Below are 19,305 nucleotides of genomic sequence, written 5' to 3'. Positions count from 1 at the left end.
TCTCTTTTTCCCTCCCACCACCCTGTGAGGAGATGACTGCTGGATTTGCAACGACCACAGTGACCATGAGGAGCCCAAAAGAATCCCCAAGATGACCACCATCTTGCACGAAACTGCCAACCATTGGGCTTCTTGCTGTGTGAGAAAAATAAATAGGTTATGTCATCTTTACTGGGGTCTTTTTTTTTTTTACCCCTACTTGCACTAAAAGCAATCTAATTGATATCAGATTATCACGTCAAAGACTAAGAACCAATGCACTTGTGTTTTAACCAAGACACTTCCGTACCTTCTCTTTGGGAACTGTCATAGTCTAAAATGACAAGTCTAGAATAGATGAAGCAATGATACAAATAAAGCAAGTGTCACTTGGGCTGCACAAAAGGGTGTGAAGTGAGTTCCTAATGATCTCTCTCCACGGTAGGCTCTGTTATCTGTCCCACAAAGACACCTCAGATATGATCTAAGTGAAAAGGGTGGATTTGCCAACGGACATAAAGCCCCAAGAAGTTCTTGGGTGCCCCTCCAACCAGCTTCTCACCTGCAAGTCCCTCTTACAGAAACGGTCGCACCCCTGACAGCCACGACTCCCACGTCGACAGGCTAGACTCCACGGTGTGTATGCTCTTATACCCGTGAACACGCCGCGCTGCCCTTCACACTGGGAGAACAAGGTTTCCCTTCTGGTTACCAATCTGTTTCAGGTCACTATTTTCTCTTTCCTTCCTTTCTTTCAGAAGGAAAATGTATTTTTCTTAAAAATTGTGCTACCATAGAAATTTTGTAAAATGCAACAACAAAGAGGACTAGATTTCCTGTACCCAGAGGAGACCTATTAAATGTTACCTTATGTTCTTCCTTTTACAATAATTACACTTTACTACACAGATGACTCTAAATTTGAGAAGTAGCTTTGTGTCCTTTTTTTTTAAACTGAATATCACATCGCAAGTATTTTCCCTTTTCACTTATTCAAGCGACATTCAACTTTGTTATTAAATCAATAAAAATCTTATTAAAATGAGTAATTTTTGAAAAGCTTCAAATGTGCCATTGTTAGGATATACTATAACATCTCCATCCTTTCACCACTGTAGGGATTTAAACTGTGTCTGATATTTGCTACTGGTAAACAAACAATACGATAATAAGATTCTTTGACTCTGGTTTCTGTTTGACCATGAATTTCTGCATCATACAGTTTGTATACATTTTAAAAGAATCTTGATAAGTACTGTCAAACTATTAAAAATAAAGCCTATCCTGACATTCATTTATAACAGACACTCTCATGAGAGTTGGTCCTAGTGGATACTTGCCAATATTAGGTGATACATCTTTAAAGCTTTTGCCATTTAGATATAAAAATCTTATTTCCTACCACTTGCTTATCTTATTTTGTGAATTCCTTTATTCTTATCCATTTTCCATTGTTCTACTTATTTTTCCCATTGATTTGCAAGAGCCCTTTATATGTGTTATCTGCTATGTTTGTTTACAGTATAATTTCCCCAACTTATCACTTTCCATTTAATTTTGTTTCAATTGCTGATTGACACTGAGAATTTTTCCCTTTTCTTTCCATTTTAATTAGTCACAGCTAATAGACTTTTCCTTTGACAATTTTTTCCCCATTTCCCTTGGGCATATGCAAATTTTCCTCACCCTTAGATGAAAATGTTCATATTTTTCTTCCAGTTTTGTTTACTGTTCTGTTATAAACTTAACCCTTTAATCAATCCAAAATTTATTTTTTTGTATCTGACTACATCCTATTTGATCTTTTCCCAAATTCTCAATCTTTACAATAATGCCTTTTGCTGCAAAATCCATTCTTTCTCTGCAGGTTGCTAATTCTTCCTCAAGCAAGGGTTGATAAATAGCCAGAACATAAGACATCACGCTCTCCTTTTCATATTCACAGCAGACAGAAGTAACTGTTCCTGGACTCCCCCCTGCTGAGTGGAGGAAAAGCCTCAGCAACCTTAGCCAGACTTCTTCACCCAAATGTTTACTGAGAGTGAATTCTGTGCAAGCACTCTAACAGCAGGGATGGGGTGGCTAAGACCGTCCAGCAGACTCCACATTGTAGCGGACGAGGCAGATTTATAAGCAACACTTAGACCTTGAAGGTATTTAACAAATAATTATATAAGGAAAATGTTTAACGAATAATTATACAATGAGAAGTGTTATGACAAAGGAAACACAGACTGGCATGACAACCTATAGCAGGGGAACCCAAACATTAATAGAGGGCTGGGCCAAGAACAGTGTCCTTGAGATTAACGTGAGCTCTAAAATCACAGATGGGGAGGGAAGATGTTTGTTTCAGGTAATATGGTGAATTAGAGAACCCAAAACCCCTCTCAGTGGTAGAGATACATGTAATTTTATACACAAACATATATATTTACATATATAATATTATATATTATACACAATATACACACATTACATGTATATTATATATATCTTACGTATACAGTATATATTAAGATATATATTATACATACATATACCTAGTTTTATACTTTATATGTATTTTATGTATATATAAATAAAACATAAGTTGGCATGAAAGCAAAACTACAAACATTAAAAGCAAATCAGGGGACTTCCTTGGTGGTCCAGTGGTTAAGACTCTGCACTTCTAATCCAGGGGGTGTGGTTTCGATCCCTGGTCGGGGAACTAAGATCCCACCTGCCACTTAGCATGGTCAAAATAAATAAATAAATAAATAAATAAATAAATAAATAAATAAATATCCAAACAAACAAAAACAAAACAAAAAAACAAATCAAAGTTGGAAAAATAGACTATAAGTAATTCCTGGATCCAAGTATTGCCCTGAGGGAAGCAGCCCTTGAACTTCCACTTTCATTGCCATGTGTGGCAGAGAGAAGATAAGGATCATGGTCTGGTTTAATAAGGAGTCAGAGAGAAGACATCTGCATAAAATGAGGACCCCAAGTCCTGTACTCTCTGCATAAAGGTGATCTAGAAATAAACTCCAGCATCCAGAGGAGAAAAGCCAGGAAACACACTGGTCTTTAGCCGGATGGGGAGCTGTGGCTGGTTGTGGGGGGGAACCTTGAGAGTTAGTACCCTGAAGCTGTACCACACAATGCTGTCTGCTCTGAACTCAGGCTACCTGTTAGCTCTCACAAACCTCAAACGGAGAATTTAATTCAAAGTAATTAGGACTGACAGCGCCTCGGGTGACTGGCAGCAGTAAACGCAAACATTATTTCAGGCAAACACAGGATTACACCTCAATGATTTCACAAATCAGCATGGGTGCTACGTGCAGGGTTAAAACCCAGACCCACAGCCAGGCTGAAGGGCTTCTTTCCTGTTTCCACCTCTTTCTAGCCCAAATGTCCTGGCCAAACTGCCTCTAATCTCAGGTTCCACATCTGCAAAGTGGGATCACAATAGCACTAATTTTGAAGCGTTGTTGTGAGAATTAAATGAGATAACCCACATTTTTGTGCTTACAGCTGTATCTGGTGTGTGATAAATACCAAACAAATGCTGGTTATAGTTGCTACGTATTATCTTTTTCTATGGGTATTGTCGCATACTACCTTAATCTCTAGCTTATTAATATTTTCTCCACTTTTCATTATTAGGTTTGCCAGATGTTTGCCACTTTCTTATACACAGAACCAGCTTTCAAAATTTTAATTTTAGTTTTCTGCTTTTCATTTTTCTTACTTCATGGACTTCTGCTGTTAACTTTATTTCCCTCATGTTTTCCTCAGGTCCATACCACTGTTACTGTCTAAATTACCAAGTGGAATGTGAGACTCATTTATCATCATCTTTGTTTCTAAGTAATGAAAGCACTGAAGGCTATTAAAACAACTCCAGTGACAGCTCTGGGCACATTCCATAAACTTTACTGTGAAATGTTCCTGTTTTTCTGTTTTCAGAATAGGCTATAATTTTAGTTTTTATGTCCTTTCGGATTAAATAAGCATTTATAAAAATTCATCACCCTCTCCTAATTTCCAAGTATTTTGAACCACCCATTTAAAAGTTTGTTTCTGACATGCAGTTTTACTTGCACTGTGGCCAAAAATGGGGCCTATATAATTTCTATGATTTGAATTCTAATAAGGTTTTCTTTGACCCTCAATTTATGTAATTTTTTCATGAAAGCTTGAAAAATCCATTTTTATTCCATTTCATGGATATGAAATTCGATATCCATTGATATTGATCACAGTTTTAAAGCTATCTTTGTCATTAACAATACGATTTGCATTTTTAGTGACTGAGACTTTCCCACTATATCCCATATTTCTATCAGTTTTTGCTTTGTATATTTGGAAAATAGCCTGGCTATTATATCCTCTTATGGATGTCACAATCGTCAAACCAAAATTATAATATATTTGTGTTCATCTGCAATTAACCTGTCTGTACCGTATGCACCTTCATAAATCTGAGACATACTATAAATCTTATTTTTAAACTTTATGTTTTAGGGGTGTTTCCTAAAGACAGTAAGCACACCGTTAAAATGCCACTATTTAATCAAGCAGCAGAGTTTTGTCCCACAATAAAAGAGTTTAAAGCATTTATATTTATTAAAAGAAATGCTGTTGGTTTTGCCTCTGGAGTAGTATTTTCATGCATTATTTTTCAGCACTGAGAAAAAATTAAATACGTTACAAAGAACCCTTTTAAATGTGCAATTCAATGAAAGTATAGTCTGCAACTGCCACAGCAATCACTTTATAGAACAATTCCATCGGCCCCAAACGTTTCCTCATGCCCCTTTGAAGGCAATCCCCATTAACACCGCCATTTGGCCCCTTGTAGCTTCTGACCTGCTTGCAAGCATTTCATACAAATGACATGATGTAACATGCAGTCTTCCGTGCCTGGCTTTTTTCACTTAGCATACTACTTTTCAGATTCATTCATATTGTTACGTGTCATACATTTCATTGGTGAGTCACATTCCATTGAACAGACAAACCACCATTGTTTTCTCCAACTGATGGACACTGGAGTTCTATGAATAAAGCTGTGTGTATTCACATACAAATTTTTGTGCACACGTACATTTTTATTTCTCTTGGATGAATACCCAGCAGTGGAATCACTGGGCCATACAGTGAGCACGTGTTTAACTTTTTAAGAAACCGATGAACTGTTCTCCAACATGGCTGCACCATTTTATACTTCCACCAACAATGTATGAGAGTTCTGGCTGTTCCACATTCTTACGAAACTTTTTTTACTCTCAGTCTTTTAATCGTAGCCACTGCAGTGAGCGTGAAGTAGTACCCCAGGACGATCTTAACTTGCATTTGCCTGATGACTAACAATGTTGAGCATGTTTCAGGGATTTACTGGCTATCCCGACATCTTCTCTGGTGATGTGTCTCTTACAATATATTGCCCATTTTCAAATCGTGTCATTTGTCTCCTTATTGTTGTAAGAGTTCTCTCTACATATTCCAGACATAAATCTTTTATCAGACATGTGCTTTGCAAGTATTTTCTCCCAGTCTGTGGCTTCTCATTTTATTTTCTTAATATCTTTGGAAGAACAAAACCTATCAGTTTAGATGAAGTCCAATTTATCAATATCCTTCTTTTTTAGTTTGTGCTTTTCGTATCCTATTGAAGAAATCTTTGCCTAACGTAAAGTCACTAAGATTTTCTCCTCTGTTTCCTTCTACAAGTTCTGCATTTGTAGCTCTTACATTGAGGCATAAGATTCATTTCAAGTTAATTTTAGCACACAGTTTATAGTGGAGGTGTGAAGGTCAAAATTCGTTTTTTGCTCATACGGATAGCTAATACTGCAGCATCATTATTTTTTTCTCATTTTCTTGGCTTCCTACTTATTTTATATAGAGTTTGTTTCATTTGCAATAATCATCTCCAATAACTTAGTTTTAAATCTATGCGTAGTTATAACTTTATCAGTGGTCACCTTTGAGCTTTCCAGAACCATCTTATCTTTTTTACCCCGATGATGAGAATGAAGGGTTAAAAAAATACTGAGTTACCCCACAAAACACCAGAAGCTTAGCAGCTTTTAAACCCAACCCACACTTCTGTGGCTGTTTTAAAATGTCTACTATCAGCTGGTTATTTGTGTTTGCAAGAACAACTTTTGGCATCTGCATTCAGCTTTGCGACTGACTTAAAACAATTATTTACAGATCATTCCACACGTAACTTCTTCCAGTACATACTGCCTGTCCCTTCAGAACGAGACCTCTTCATTTCTGAGTATTCACTTTGATTACTTTTTTGGTTGGCTGGCGAATAGCTGATGATTCTCTCTTCAAGAAGTATACACTGGTGCATATTTTGTGAACACCTGCATAGCATATCTTTTTTTTCCCCTCTCCTGTTGCCTTTGTAATACATGAGAAAACTTGGCTGGTATTTTTTGGTCTCTGTCTCGCTCAAAACTCTGTAGACGTTTTATTAGGACATTTATTATGATAGTGAGAATTTTCATTCTTCAAACACAGAATGGTTTCCTCCACCTCTTATCCTTGCATTATAAGGTATCAAACTCTACCCCTCGTCCATAGCCACCAACAATATGTGGCTATTGAGGCCAGGGAATGCACCCTGTCCAAACTGAGACACATAAAACCTACACTGGACTTCAAAGACTTAGTGTGGAAAAAACAGTACGCAAGCTATCTCATTAGCAATTTTTAAAATATCGATCACATGTTGAAATGATAATATTTTAGATATGCAGTATTAAATCAAATGTATTATTACAATTCACTTCACTTGTTTCACTTTGCTTTTGTAAATGTCGCTACTAGAACATTTTTAATCATACATGATTCGTCATTACAGTCCTACTGGACGGCACTGCTCAAGAGTCAGACTACTTGGATTCACACTTTGGTTCCAGAGTAGTGAATAATTTCAACAAGTCTCTTTTATAAGCTTCTATTTCCTCATCTGGAAATGGGTGAAAATAATTATATTCACCTCAAGGCTTATTGTGGGGATAAAATAAGATTATGCATGTGAAGCTATTAAGTTGGCACATAATCAATTCTTATCAATGAGAGTTATTCTTAACAAAAGATTTTTTTTATTCTTTATAATTTAAATATTTCTGTAACAGACTGGGAGAAAAATATTTGCAAATGATATGACTGACATGGGCTTTATTTCCAAACCATACCAACAGCTCATATAACTCAATTATCAAAAACCAAACAACCCAACTGAAAAATGGGCAGAAAACTTAAATAACATTTCTCCAGAGAAGACATACAGATGGCCAACAGGCAAATGAAAAGATGCTCAACATTGCTAATTATCAGAGAAATGCAAACCAAAATTACAGTGAGGTACCACCTCACACAAAATGGCCATCATCAAAAAGTCTACAAATAACAAATGCTGGAGAAGGTGTGGAGAAAAGCGAACTCTCCTACACTGTTGGTGTGAATGTAAATTGGTGCAGCTACAGTACAGCGGTTTCTCAAAAAACTAAAAATAGAGTTGCCACATGATCCTACAAGCCCATTCCTGGGTATATATCTGAACAGAACTATAATTTGAAAAGATACATGCACCTCAATGTTCACTGCAGCACTACTCATAATAGCCAAGACATAGAAACAACCTAAATGTCCATCAACAGATGAATGGATAAAGAAGATGTGGTACGTACATACATACAATGGAATACTACCCAGCCATAAAAAAAGAATGAAATGTCCACTTGCAGCAACATGGATGGACCTAGAGATTATCATGCTAAGTGAAGTTAGTCAGACAGAGGAAGACAAACACCATATAATATCACTTACATGTAGAATCTAAAATATGACACAAATGAACTTATCTATGAAGCAGAAACAGACTCACAGACACACAACAGATTTGGGGTTGTCAGTGGGGAGGGGGCATAGGGGAGGGATGGATGTGGAGTTTGGGATTAGCAGATGCAAACTATTAAACAGGGAATTGATAAACAACAAGGTCCTACTGTATACCATGGGGAACTATATTCAATATCCTGTGATAAACCTTAATAGAAAAGAATATGAAAAAGAGTATGTGTTTATGTATATAAATATAGACATATAACTGGATCACTTTGTTATATAGTAGAAATTAATACAACATTGTAAATCAACCATACGTCAATAAAATAAATGTAAAACTTTTTTTTTCTAGGGTGTAGTCTGATATGGGCAACTTGTCACTAATTTTACCTTTTGAGCTACATGCATAGAATTCTTTTCAGCTCTTAACAATTTTTCTTGCATTTCATCAAACTCTGGAGGGACCATCCAACACCTTGACTTTGAAGTGCCTGCAGCCCCTAATTTTCCTTAGCTTTTCACCAAGTCAGCCACTCCATTGCAGGGTAATGTGCCAAAAATGTACCTCCTCTAAAACACTGACGCTCTAACATTTCACTCCCCAAATCCAGCCTTTTATCCTTTCAAAACATTTGGACAAAAACTCCTGTTTTCACTGTAAAAATTTTCTAACTTCATCATAATTTCCAGTTCTCTCTTTCCATTACTTTCTCAATATCCATCAAATACCTCTGGTCTCTCTCTCTCTGTCTTTTCTCTTTTTTTTGGCGGGGTGGGGGGGGGGGGTTGTCTAGCTTATATTCCAAAATCCATCATTACAACCACTCTCTTGAATCACTGAAGTTGCTTTCTAACTGAAATTCTGAACAGGTAAGATCCGTGGTACCAGAGAATAACACTGCACTGAAGGCCAAGAGAACTTTCAGCATCACTTCGACCTCTTGATTAGCAGCATTCTCCTAATTCCTTTGGCAAATTCCCTATTAATCAAAGAAAACATATGCTGTTTCTATAGCATGGGATTCTTGAAAAGACACAATGAAATAAGGTACCGGAAAGCATTTCCTTCTTTACAAAGGGGAATGGACAAGAAGACCACAGCAATGAAAGTGGAAAGGGATGAATGTTCAAGATGGGGCTAACCGACTCTGCAGACCCCAAACAGAACTCACGCACTTTCTGGGAGCCACCGCTGGTCAGGTTGTATCCTAAATATTGGGCCTAAAGATAAAAGCGACCAGCCTTGCCCTCCTGGTTCTCGCCGTGTAGTGGGGAAGGCGGACGAGTGAACAGACAATGATATATACACTCACATTTGGTCTTTCAATGCTCAGGACCAATGGCGGGGGGTGGGGGGGGGGGCGGGGAATCACAAAGATGGAGATTTCAGCACAGCACAGGCGGACGTTTCTAACCGCGTTTCTAAATACAGAACAAGGTCCTCTGGGAGGTAATGATCTCTTATCTCTGGAAGAACCCAAAAGCAGAAGATTAATGACCATTTACATAGACTATTATAGAAGAAAGTGGAACGTTATGCCAGATGAATGCCAAGTTCCTTCCTAATTAAGATTCTATGATTCTCAAAAGGGGACAGGGCCCATTCATTAGGACACTCTGTTACATAAAGAAACATTTGCCGGTGCACAAAACGAATTGTGCAACTGACACAGAAAGATTCTTTTCTCCTACAGATTACAATTTCTGTTGGTTCTCATCAATTTCCCATGTCTAATATTTAAAAGCAAAGAGCAGTCTTCTGAATACAGAAAAGCATGTTACACATGTCACTTACCCAATGTCTGTTCTGTGGTCTCGCCCTTGTTACAGGAGGGAAAAGCCTCACACGAAGGCCCGAGGTGCACTGCAGGCCTTACAGAAGCAGCTCTCCCATTCACAAACCATGCAGAGCATCCAGGAACCAGGAAAGCCATACAGAAAATGAGAAAATGCCCACTGCTCCAGACCTGGACATAATATTGAAACTTAGCCAGCCCTCCTGCATCATGTTTGATGCAGGAGGAGAGAAAGAACAAGAGCCTAATTTCGTAAACTATTCTAGAAAAAATCCTAAAACATGTACCCTCCGATGAGAGGTCAACTGTTGTTTGTTCCTTTGTTGTAGGGGAAGAGAGGGTATGCTGACATGGTAGGTTTGGAAAAGAAAAGATTTAAGAAGTTAATCACAACCATCTTCAAATATACTAAAGAGGAAGAGAAGGGCATAGAGTCTGTTGAGGGCCTACCATGTGCCAAGCACCATGCTCTCCATTACAAGATCTCATTTAACTGCCTTTCCTCTTCACCAAGAAAGGGGAGCTAGGGACTTCCCTGGCTGCCCAGTGGTTGAGACTCTGTGCTCCCAGTGCAGGGGTCCCAAGTTTGATTCCTGGTCAGGGGGTTAGATCCCGCATGCCACTAATGAAAAAAAAAAAAAAAAAATTCTGCATGCTGCAAAGAAGATCCCATGTGCCACAACTAAGACCCAGTGCAGACAGAGAGAGAGAGAGAGATTAAAAAAAATAAAGGGGGGCTAGACCTACCAACTTTTAAAGCAATTAAGTTCTGTGTGTTACTCTTATTGTTACCATATTATTAGTCAAACTGGACAAGGCAATTTCAAAGGCCACATATACTTCGCTTCATTTCTCATTCTTCTGCAGGGCATCTCAGAGCAGATCCTACCCTCTATGAGAGAGACATGTCCCAGGGCTTCTGTCCTTCCTCTGCAGGTCACGTCTAATTGGAACTGTTCCAGCCCATGGGGGTATTCGGTCACTGCACTGGAAGCTGGATCACTGCCAAGTGTGTGGTCCCTTTGAACTATATTCCGGACCTGGATCATACAACCCAGATCCAACTTGGGGAAGAGTCATATGTGAGAGTTTGGGCAACTTGCTTAACACCCCCACTTCCTGCCCCGGCCTCACCTGTCAAGAAATACCTGAATATTAGGCTTCTTTTTTAACCCTGAGACCCTAAGTGTTCACGTCATTATCAGTCCCTCCCAACTGAAAACGCCCAGCACTCAGGAGGCATATCTTCCCAGGAAACAGACGGGGCAGGCAGTAGTGTCTCCATCCCCTCAGTGAGAGGAACAATAGACGTATGTCTCCCAAAGGACAGCAGGTGCTGAAAGATGGCAGTTATCTAAAGAGAGCCTCTACAATGCTCCATAGGGACCAGTACAAAGGCAACTGGGTATGAGTAGGAAGCCAATTTTTAGAGTCAACCATCAATATTTCCTGTGACCACAGTCCTGAATCCCACTTCATCATCTTTCTGATGCTGGTAACGAGCAGGCATCAGGTCTAAGAGAACAGGAGATAAATGAGGGCTCCCAGCTAGACAGGGGAATCATGAAACAGCCCCTGCCCTGGCCGCTTCCCTTCACGAGCGCGGCAGCATCCTCGCCCCAGTGGTGGCCTGGGGGTGACTTCCCGGGCCAACTAGGGGCAAGATCAAAGGCCGCTGGGCATGCAGGGCCTCGTCTGAACACTGGAAAATATCTTGCTGATTTAAGGCGAACTGTCCAGAGTGATGACTGTTTAGTTTAGAAAACGATCCTTGGATGGCAGGGATGGGGGCGTCCCAGCCCTCAACAGCATCATTAGTCAGACACACTTTGGTCCCCAGCAGGAAGGTCGCTCCCCACAGGCCTTTAAATGGAGGGGTCATGCTTAACGCCATTTGTTCTCCAGGAACAACCAGAAAAAGAACACCACCGAGAGCTCAGAGGAACCTTGTCTAGACACAATTATAGTATCTTAGCTTAAAAGCAGGCCACAGAGAAGGAACCAGAACACAGGAGAAAGAACATAGATCATGGATTCCGTTCTGGGTTTTAATCTCAGCTCTGCCATGAACTAGCTATGCATGTGATTTGGGGTTAGTTATGTAACCTCCCTGAGCCTCAGTTTCCTTATCTGTATAATGGGGATCATAACAGGACCGAAGCACAGAGTTATTTTGAGCGTTCCATGAAAGCACCATGTAAACATAAGAAAGAAAGTGTTCTGTAAACAGCAGAGGTTACACCGCAGCCTATGGGGTCCAGAGTCACTGAAAACAGAATTCTGAGTTCAAGTGCAATTCAACAGAGGCAACTTCATCTGCTGGCTGCAGCCCACGCCCCTCCTCCTTTCCTTCAGATCCATCCCACCTCTATGTCTACTGAATTACACAATCTCGGATCTCACATCATTTCATTTGGAGAGGGAAAGATCAAATAGCAGTCTTGGCATTTATTAGCTACCTGATCTTAAGCGAATATCCTTCAACTCTGTGCTTCAATTTATAAATTGTCTGTGAGATGGAGGTAATGAAACTGCTCTCGCCACCCCACAGGGTAGTCCTGAGAAGTGAGTGACAGCATGCCGCCACCTGTAAAGTGCCACATGAAAAGAAGTTGTCGTCCTGGTCCTCTCGCTCCCCTCCCCTGGTGACAGGAGCTGCATGTCCTGGGTCGAGTTTGGGGCACTCAGTCCTGGTAGCCTGTTGACCTGGGGCCTTGGAAGCCGGAAATGAAAGCGCCACACAAACATGAGAAAGACCAATGAGCGTTTCACAGGCCACGGGGACGAGCAGGCTGAGCGATCACTATTTGCAAATCTGTACTAATTCATCATTACAGAGAGAAGCGTACCAGTCCAGCGCGAATTCCTCACAGCTCGTTTTTAATCATACACCAATCCTTCATAACTTCCTTTCCCCTATTACTCCATTCTCCAGCATTAACAGAGAGAATAAGGGGCCCACAGGAGTATTTCTGAGAAATGCCACTTCCACGAGCTGTACAAAGCGATTTCTCTGCTGTACCGGGGAAGGCCGTCTCAGGTGTCTGCTGAGGGTACCATTCGAAACACTTCCTGGACGCGAGTGAACAACACAGCACGATCCCAAGTCATCATCCATCCCTTCTCTAATGCCATCTAATGGACGATGTTTCAGTGTGTTCCCTTGCTGGTGTACCTGTCATGGAAAGACACTCATCTTTCCCACGGCTGCTCTTGGGATGTTAAGGTGGGCTGGTACAGATGGAGCCGCCTTATCTATGCCACTGCAGGGTCACTGGTAGCCAAATACCTGGCTGTCTGCCCATGCCCTGAGGCACAAGGGGCCTCAGGAATGTGGTGAGCCCTGACAGTGACCAAGAAACCCCTTCCTCAGCCTAAATGTCCATCAACAGATGAATGGATAAAGAAGATGTGGTACATATATACAATGGAATACTACTCAGCCATAAGAAAAAATAATGCCATTTGCAGCAATAGGGATGCAACTAGAGATGATCATACTAAGTGAAGTAAGTCAGAAAGAGAAAGACAAACACCATATGATAGCACTTAAATGTGGAATCTAAAATATGACATCAATGAACCTATCTATGAAATAGAAACAGACTCACAGACATGGAGAACAGACTTATGGTTGCCAAGAGAGACGGGGGCTGGAAGAAGGAAGGAGTGGGAAGCCAGGGTTAGCAGATGTAATCTATTATATATAGAATGGATAAACAAGGTCCTACCATATAGTTCCCTGCAGGGAACTGTATTCAGTATCCTATGATAAACCATCATGGAAAGGGATATTAAAAAAGAACGCATATATATTTATAACTGAATCACCTTGCTGTACAGCAGAAATTAACATGACATTGTAAATCAACTAAACTTCAATTAAAAAAAAAACAAAAAAACTGAACCCTCCTCCTAGTGGCTTTACGTCTCTTAGGCACCCAGCACTGAGTTTACTGTGTATCATTCATTCAGCAAATGTTTTCATAGGTCAGGCGTTATCATGGTTTAGGTTTGTTGAGCAGGTGTTAGGGATACAAAGGTGATGAAAAACAGACAGGAGCCCAGCTCTTTCAGAACCTACACTCTAGGTGAGAAAGACATTTACCAGCTCATCACACAAAGGTGTGAAAGCTTACGATGGCCGGGGGGGGGGGGGGGGGGGGGGGGGGCAGGGAGTTTACTGAAGAAGTATATGTGGTCCTCTGAGAAGATACAACAAAGAAGCCCCTATGAGATGATGAAGGCAGGGAAGGTTTCCCTGTGTACATGGAACTTAAGCAAAAGAACATGGAATTAATTAGCGATGGCAGAGAGCAGGCTCAGAGTACAACAGACAGAAGAAATGACTTGTGCAAAGGCCCCCAGCGGAAGGGAAGGAGCAGAGAAAACTGAAAGATCCAGTGGGTGCGTAAAGGTGCTAACAACACAAGACGAAGCTGGAAGGAGGCAGGAGACAGACTATGCAGAGAAACGCAACTCCGTTAGGGACTGTGGGCTCCATCCTGAAAGCACTGAGAAACCGCTGAAGGTTTTATGCAGAGGATGGGGAAGGTGTGGTTGGGCTTGCCTTTGGGAAAGCTGACTCATGCTGCTGATGGGGAGAATCAATGCGGGGGAGGAGATGTGAGCAGAGGAGAATGGAAGAGATTTGTCTGGGAGAAAAACAAAACAAAACAGAACTGCTGTTGTGCTGGGGAAAGATCATACATGCTTAGACTAGGACGGTGGCAGAAGAGACGGGGACTAGCTGGGACCTCGCATGGCCAGATGCAGGGAGAGGAAAAGGGACTCATCGAAGGCAGGCTCTTGGTTCTGGATGAGCAATTACGCAGATGGTGGTGCTAGATGGCCGGAGAGGCTCAGGGCGGGGGCAGTGGGTTTGTTGAGCAGAATTATGTATAAATTATTATGACTGTTATCATGAATAATGGAAAAATTATGTTTTACAAGATGCCTTCATATTCATTGTCCTTACCAGATTCTGACAACTGCCTCATGGGATACAGGACCATGTTGATAGATGTTTAAGTAGTGGGGAAATAAAATGCAGGCGGTGGGGACCTTGCATGGTGGGGACCTTGCATGGCGGAGCCAGAAGCAGAAGGTAGGGTCAAGGGCAGGACTCTGGAGACGATATCCTTTAGAACACACCAGATTGTTTTGTTTCTTTTTTAATTCTTATTTTTAAAGCCATGGAGTCTTCAGAGTGTGTAAAAATAACGGATACCTGGATTCACGTGGGCACGAGGGAGTCAGAGCTCCAGTCTTCCCCCATCCCAGCCGCCTCCTTTCCTCCAAGACCCTAAGGAAGGCTTGGGGTTCCCAGGGGCAGGTTACAGGCCATGGTGCCTCACCTTTCAACCTCCCAACTGCCCGTGGATCTCTCTACAGGCCCCACACTCAAGGGCATTTTAACCCTATATTACCGTGGCTGCAAAGGGGAATGAGGGATTGTCAAGAACCTGCTGCATTTCAGGCACTGCCGGGCCTTCACATGAGTTACCTAATTTAACCCAATATCTTCTTCCATGGATGGTACCATCCCACCCATCTGACAGCTGACCAAGCCAAGGCTCAGAACCCAAATCAGACAGGTCTTCAGTGGTAAGACGGAATATGAAGTTGGGGTTTTTCAACCCCTTGGTGTTTTCTTATAAAGCAGAGAGGGTCCAGGCTCACACCAGGCACAGACACGGGATGGCTCTAAGAGAGAAGAGTTCCGTGTCAGATGTGGCTGCTCCCCTGCCTTTGCTTTTGCCCATGGTGCTGGCGCTCAGACCCTGCGAGACAGAGTGGCTTGCTTTCACCTTAATTAGCGCAGCAATTTGCTAAATTTTGTTTTTCCCTTTTTAAGAGTGTTAATCAATGTTAGCTCAGAATAGATTGGAATGGCACACAAATTACCACGACAGTCCCCAAGTGCTAAATTCTGAACATCTCGATCAACCACAGAGCCTGAAATATGGGGAAATCAGAAACTCCAGCTGACGCCTCTGTGATCTATTTAAAATGTTATGGCTCTGAAATGAAAAGATAATGGCTTTATGTGGTTTAGAGCAAGCAATTTGCTAAAATCTGCCTCATGCCTAGGTGTTTAGTCCTTCCCAAGGTGACTGGAGACAGAGCAGCCAACGGTTTCTGCAAAGTTACATGTTCCACTAATAACAGCAATTTGTTAAATCCACAAGCATTACAGGGTACCAACAAATGCGCCAGCAATACAGAGAAGAACAAGATGTGCTCCCAGCCCCGTCCCCTATTAAGAAGGTTCTAAACTAAAGCAGCAGATGGACAAGTGAACAGAAAATGTCTTCCTCTTTCCTGGAGGAGTCACGGAAAGTTCTCAGAGAGGGTGGCCGTGGAGCTGAGTCCTGAAGGATGAGTGGGGGTTGTGACAGGTAGCTGGAAGGGTGTGTCAGGTAGGAGGAACAGCATAAGCAAAGGCTCAAACACAGGAGGGAGAGCAGAAAGCCCAGAGGTGGTTTCTTAGAGCTAAGTAATAAGCGAATTTGCAGCAATGGCCAGAGATGAGACTGGAGGACGCGTCAAGAACCAGTTATGCAGGACTTCTTAATCAGCTGTGAATCTCAAGCTTGATGCAGGCCACAAGGTACCACAGCAGGATTTTAAGCAAGAGAATGACACGGCCAAATGAGTCTCATTTGGTTGAAATCCCCTGGCCCAAAATAATCTTTAATATTTATTCAACATAGTCTTTTAAAGCACATTCACATATATTCTCTCAATTGAGCCTCTTCATTATTCCATGAGGTTGGTGTTATAATTACATTTCTACTCATAAAAAAAAGACCAAGCAAAGGTATAGCTTATTTACTTTGTGCCTTATGACCAGTAAATGACAATATATGAATTCAAACCCAGGCCCACTGGACTCTGAGTTCAGCGCTGACCTCACTGGGTAACAGAATTCTCTAGATATCAGCCACCATCGGCCGCTTTTAGCTATGGACCAGGCCAGTAGCCTCCAGCCTCCACAGAAAGTCTTGGTGGCCAGAACTGCACAGACCAACACGCATTCTGTGCTAAAGAAGTGGTTGCTTTAATGCTTCAGATAATCAAATCAGATTCAAGTGACAAACACCCTCACTGATACCCTGGACGTTTCCAGCTGGGGGCTGAGATTTCTGCCTCTGCTGCTGTCTATTGAACCATAAACAAGAAAAGCATGCTGCTCGACCTCCCTCCCGCCCGTACCTTGAGCTCATCCGCGTTGTAGAAGTCTACACGCACGGCAGGCACCATCCAGGTCTGGAAAAGCGTCGCCAGGATCTGCTCTGCGATGGAGTCGGCGATGAGGTGGAAATGCAGGGGGTTCCGCCTGGGGGCAGGGAGAGGAGGGGTCAGGAGGGAGAACCAAGGCCTCTGAACTCCAGCCACAAAAACACGCTCTTATCAATCAGTCACACGTGGCCAGTTTCTAACGGCAATGGTGAAGGTCATTCAGGCATGTTACCAAACCAGTGCCTACTGGGGAGGATGTCAGAGCTCACAAGGAGAGAGGACTTCTCATCCAAACTCAGGATTTCAGAGACGTGGTAATCAAGGACCAGAGAGGGTAAAATCACCGATGACATCTGATGCATGCCAACCACCATACCTGTTATTAGGGCATCTGTGTTTTCAAAAATTGTAAGTAGAGCACATGTAATAATTTGGTCAACACTTTATCTTTACCACCTGGACGTACTGGCATCAGTGCAGAAGCACATGGACAGAGGATGAGGTCTTTAGACTGGCTGTATGGAGTTGGCAATGTACTTCTCCCACAGCACAGTGCTAAGTCCTGTCTTCTGCTTGATCCTCTCTGAAAGAGGACCAGGCAGCCACGATGGTGTCACCTGGGGCGCCCGTCACCTGGGGCGCGTATCAGCTCACCCTCACGTGTAATATTTCTAAAGCCTTGATTCATTCAACCTTAGTCAACTTGCTACTATACTGAGCCAGCACCCAAAATACAAACCAGCAGTACACAAGGGCAAAGCTTCTGATTCAAATGGAAATGGGTTTGAAGCCCAGATCTGTCATCTATTGGGGGGACCTTGAGCACGTCACTTATACCTCTGCACTGCTGCGTCCCCATTCTGCAAAATGTGAAAAACCTCCTCTGCGGGCTACTGGGTCAATTAGATGAGATAAGAAGTACAATACGTGATGCATCTCAACAATGAACATAGATGGGATAATAAAAGACATAAGATATGCCTTCTTGAGGGACCGCCAGGCACAAAGCAATAGTTCAACCCAGAAGAACTACTATCATAAATGCCACTGTGCTAGGAAGAATAACAGCACATGTCGTAATACCACAAATGAGCACCTCTCACCCCCCAACCTCAAGGAGCTCTTACTATTTAGAGAGACAGTTAAATATAAACACAATTAAATAGAAACAGGAGGTGGACCATGATAACAGCTACAACAGAACACAAGGTTCCAGGAGAGTAAAGAAAAAGAAGGGCTAATCTGGACCAGGTCAGAAGGATGTGCAAGAGTTGAAGGAAGCAGCTCCCTGAAGGATAGATGACTTTATCCTTGGCAAAGGAAGCGAAGGAAGAGGGGACTCAAGCCAAGGAGAATAACACGAGACTCTGGCTGGAGCCCGGGGGTGTCAGGAGTGTGGTGGGAGAGGAAGGATTAGCAAGGACTTGGGGGTTCCAGAAAGAAGGGGAGAGATACAGGTGCACAGGGAGCAGTGCAATGAACGCCTGCTTCAACAGCCTGGACTGCAGCAGCTCAGCAGGGGGAGGGACATGGCTGGCCCCATAGCGCTCAGCCTCCCACACAGGTGCTCCCCAGCCCTGTTCTAGGTTTCAGCCACACAGACATCTTTCCATGTCCCCGCCCCCACGCTCTCTCTTCACCTGGGCCTTTGCACATACTGTTTACTCTGCACGAAACCCTCTTGCATTTGCTCATTCTGTAAATACTTGTTGAACACCTACTGCTCACCAGATGATGAAAAGGAGGGTGGGGACACGGTGGTAAGACACACCATCCCTGCTCTCATGATCTTGTCCTCTCCTTCCTCCCCAACTTCACACTCCCCATTCAGCACTAGGTTCTCTCTCACCCAGCCTTCACGTCTGAGGTCTGCCATCATTTGCTCCTAGAATCCTTCCCTGACGACCCATGACGAGGTCAGGAGCCCTTCCCAATGCACAGTCATATCAGCATCCCTCAGCTGTGATTGCCTGTTTACTTGTCTGCATCCCCCCCTGGACTGTGAGCTCAGGGAGGTGAAGGATGATGCCAGTTATGTTGCAATGGGGAGCCCCACGATCGAGCTCAGTGCTTGGGATTCAGCAGGAGTTCAATAAACGCAATGAATGGTGGGATGGGTGGTGGATGGGGTGCAGATAAGGGGAACAGAGGTGGACACCTCATTTAGATTAGACTAGGTGGTGCTCGCTTCGGCAGCACATATACTAAAATTGGAACGATATAGATTAGACTAGGTGGATGTGAAATGAGAATCCGACTTAGTGTCTGGGGAAGAGCAACAAAGAAGTGGAATCTAGAGGGATTTCAGGAGAAGAGATCTTAGATATGGGGGAAATGGAGAGGAAGAGGAAGACTCTGGGGTTCCTGGGTCGGTGGTGATACGTTCAGAACAGAGGCTACAAGAAGAAAGGCACACTGGAGG

At 42.5% G+C, this 19,305-nt stretch overlaps 1 protein-coding gene across 1 annotated transcript in view; it reads right to left on the bottom strand.

Annotated features, from left to right (window-relative positions):
- Window positions 1–19,305, bottom strand: part of LARGE1 (LARGE xylosyl- and glucuronyltransferase 1) — a 558,406-nt gene that overhangs the window by 266,959 nt on the left and 272,142 nt on the right. The window contains exon 5 of the mRNA XM_057740821.1: window positions 16,857–16,980. Coding sequence (XP_057596804.1) covers window positions 16,857–16,980 — 124 coding nt within the window. The remainder of the gene's footprint in view (window positions 1–16,856; window positions 16,981–19,305) is intronic.

This window comes from Hippopotamus amphibius, chromosome 7 (genome assembly GCF_030028045.1).
Source record: "Hippopotamus amphibius kiboko isolate mHipAmp2 chromosome 7, mHipAmp2.hap2, whole genome shotgun sequence".
Classification (NCBI taxonomy): Eukaryota; Metazoa; Chordata; class Mammalia; order Artiodactyla; family Hippopotamidae; genus Hippopotamus; species Hippopotamus amphibius.
Note: the sequence above shows the minus strand (reverse complement) of the source record. Positions and strands in the feature narration are given on the sequence as shown.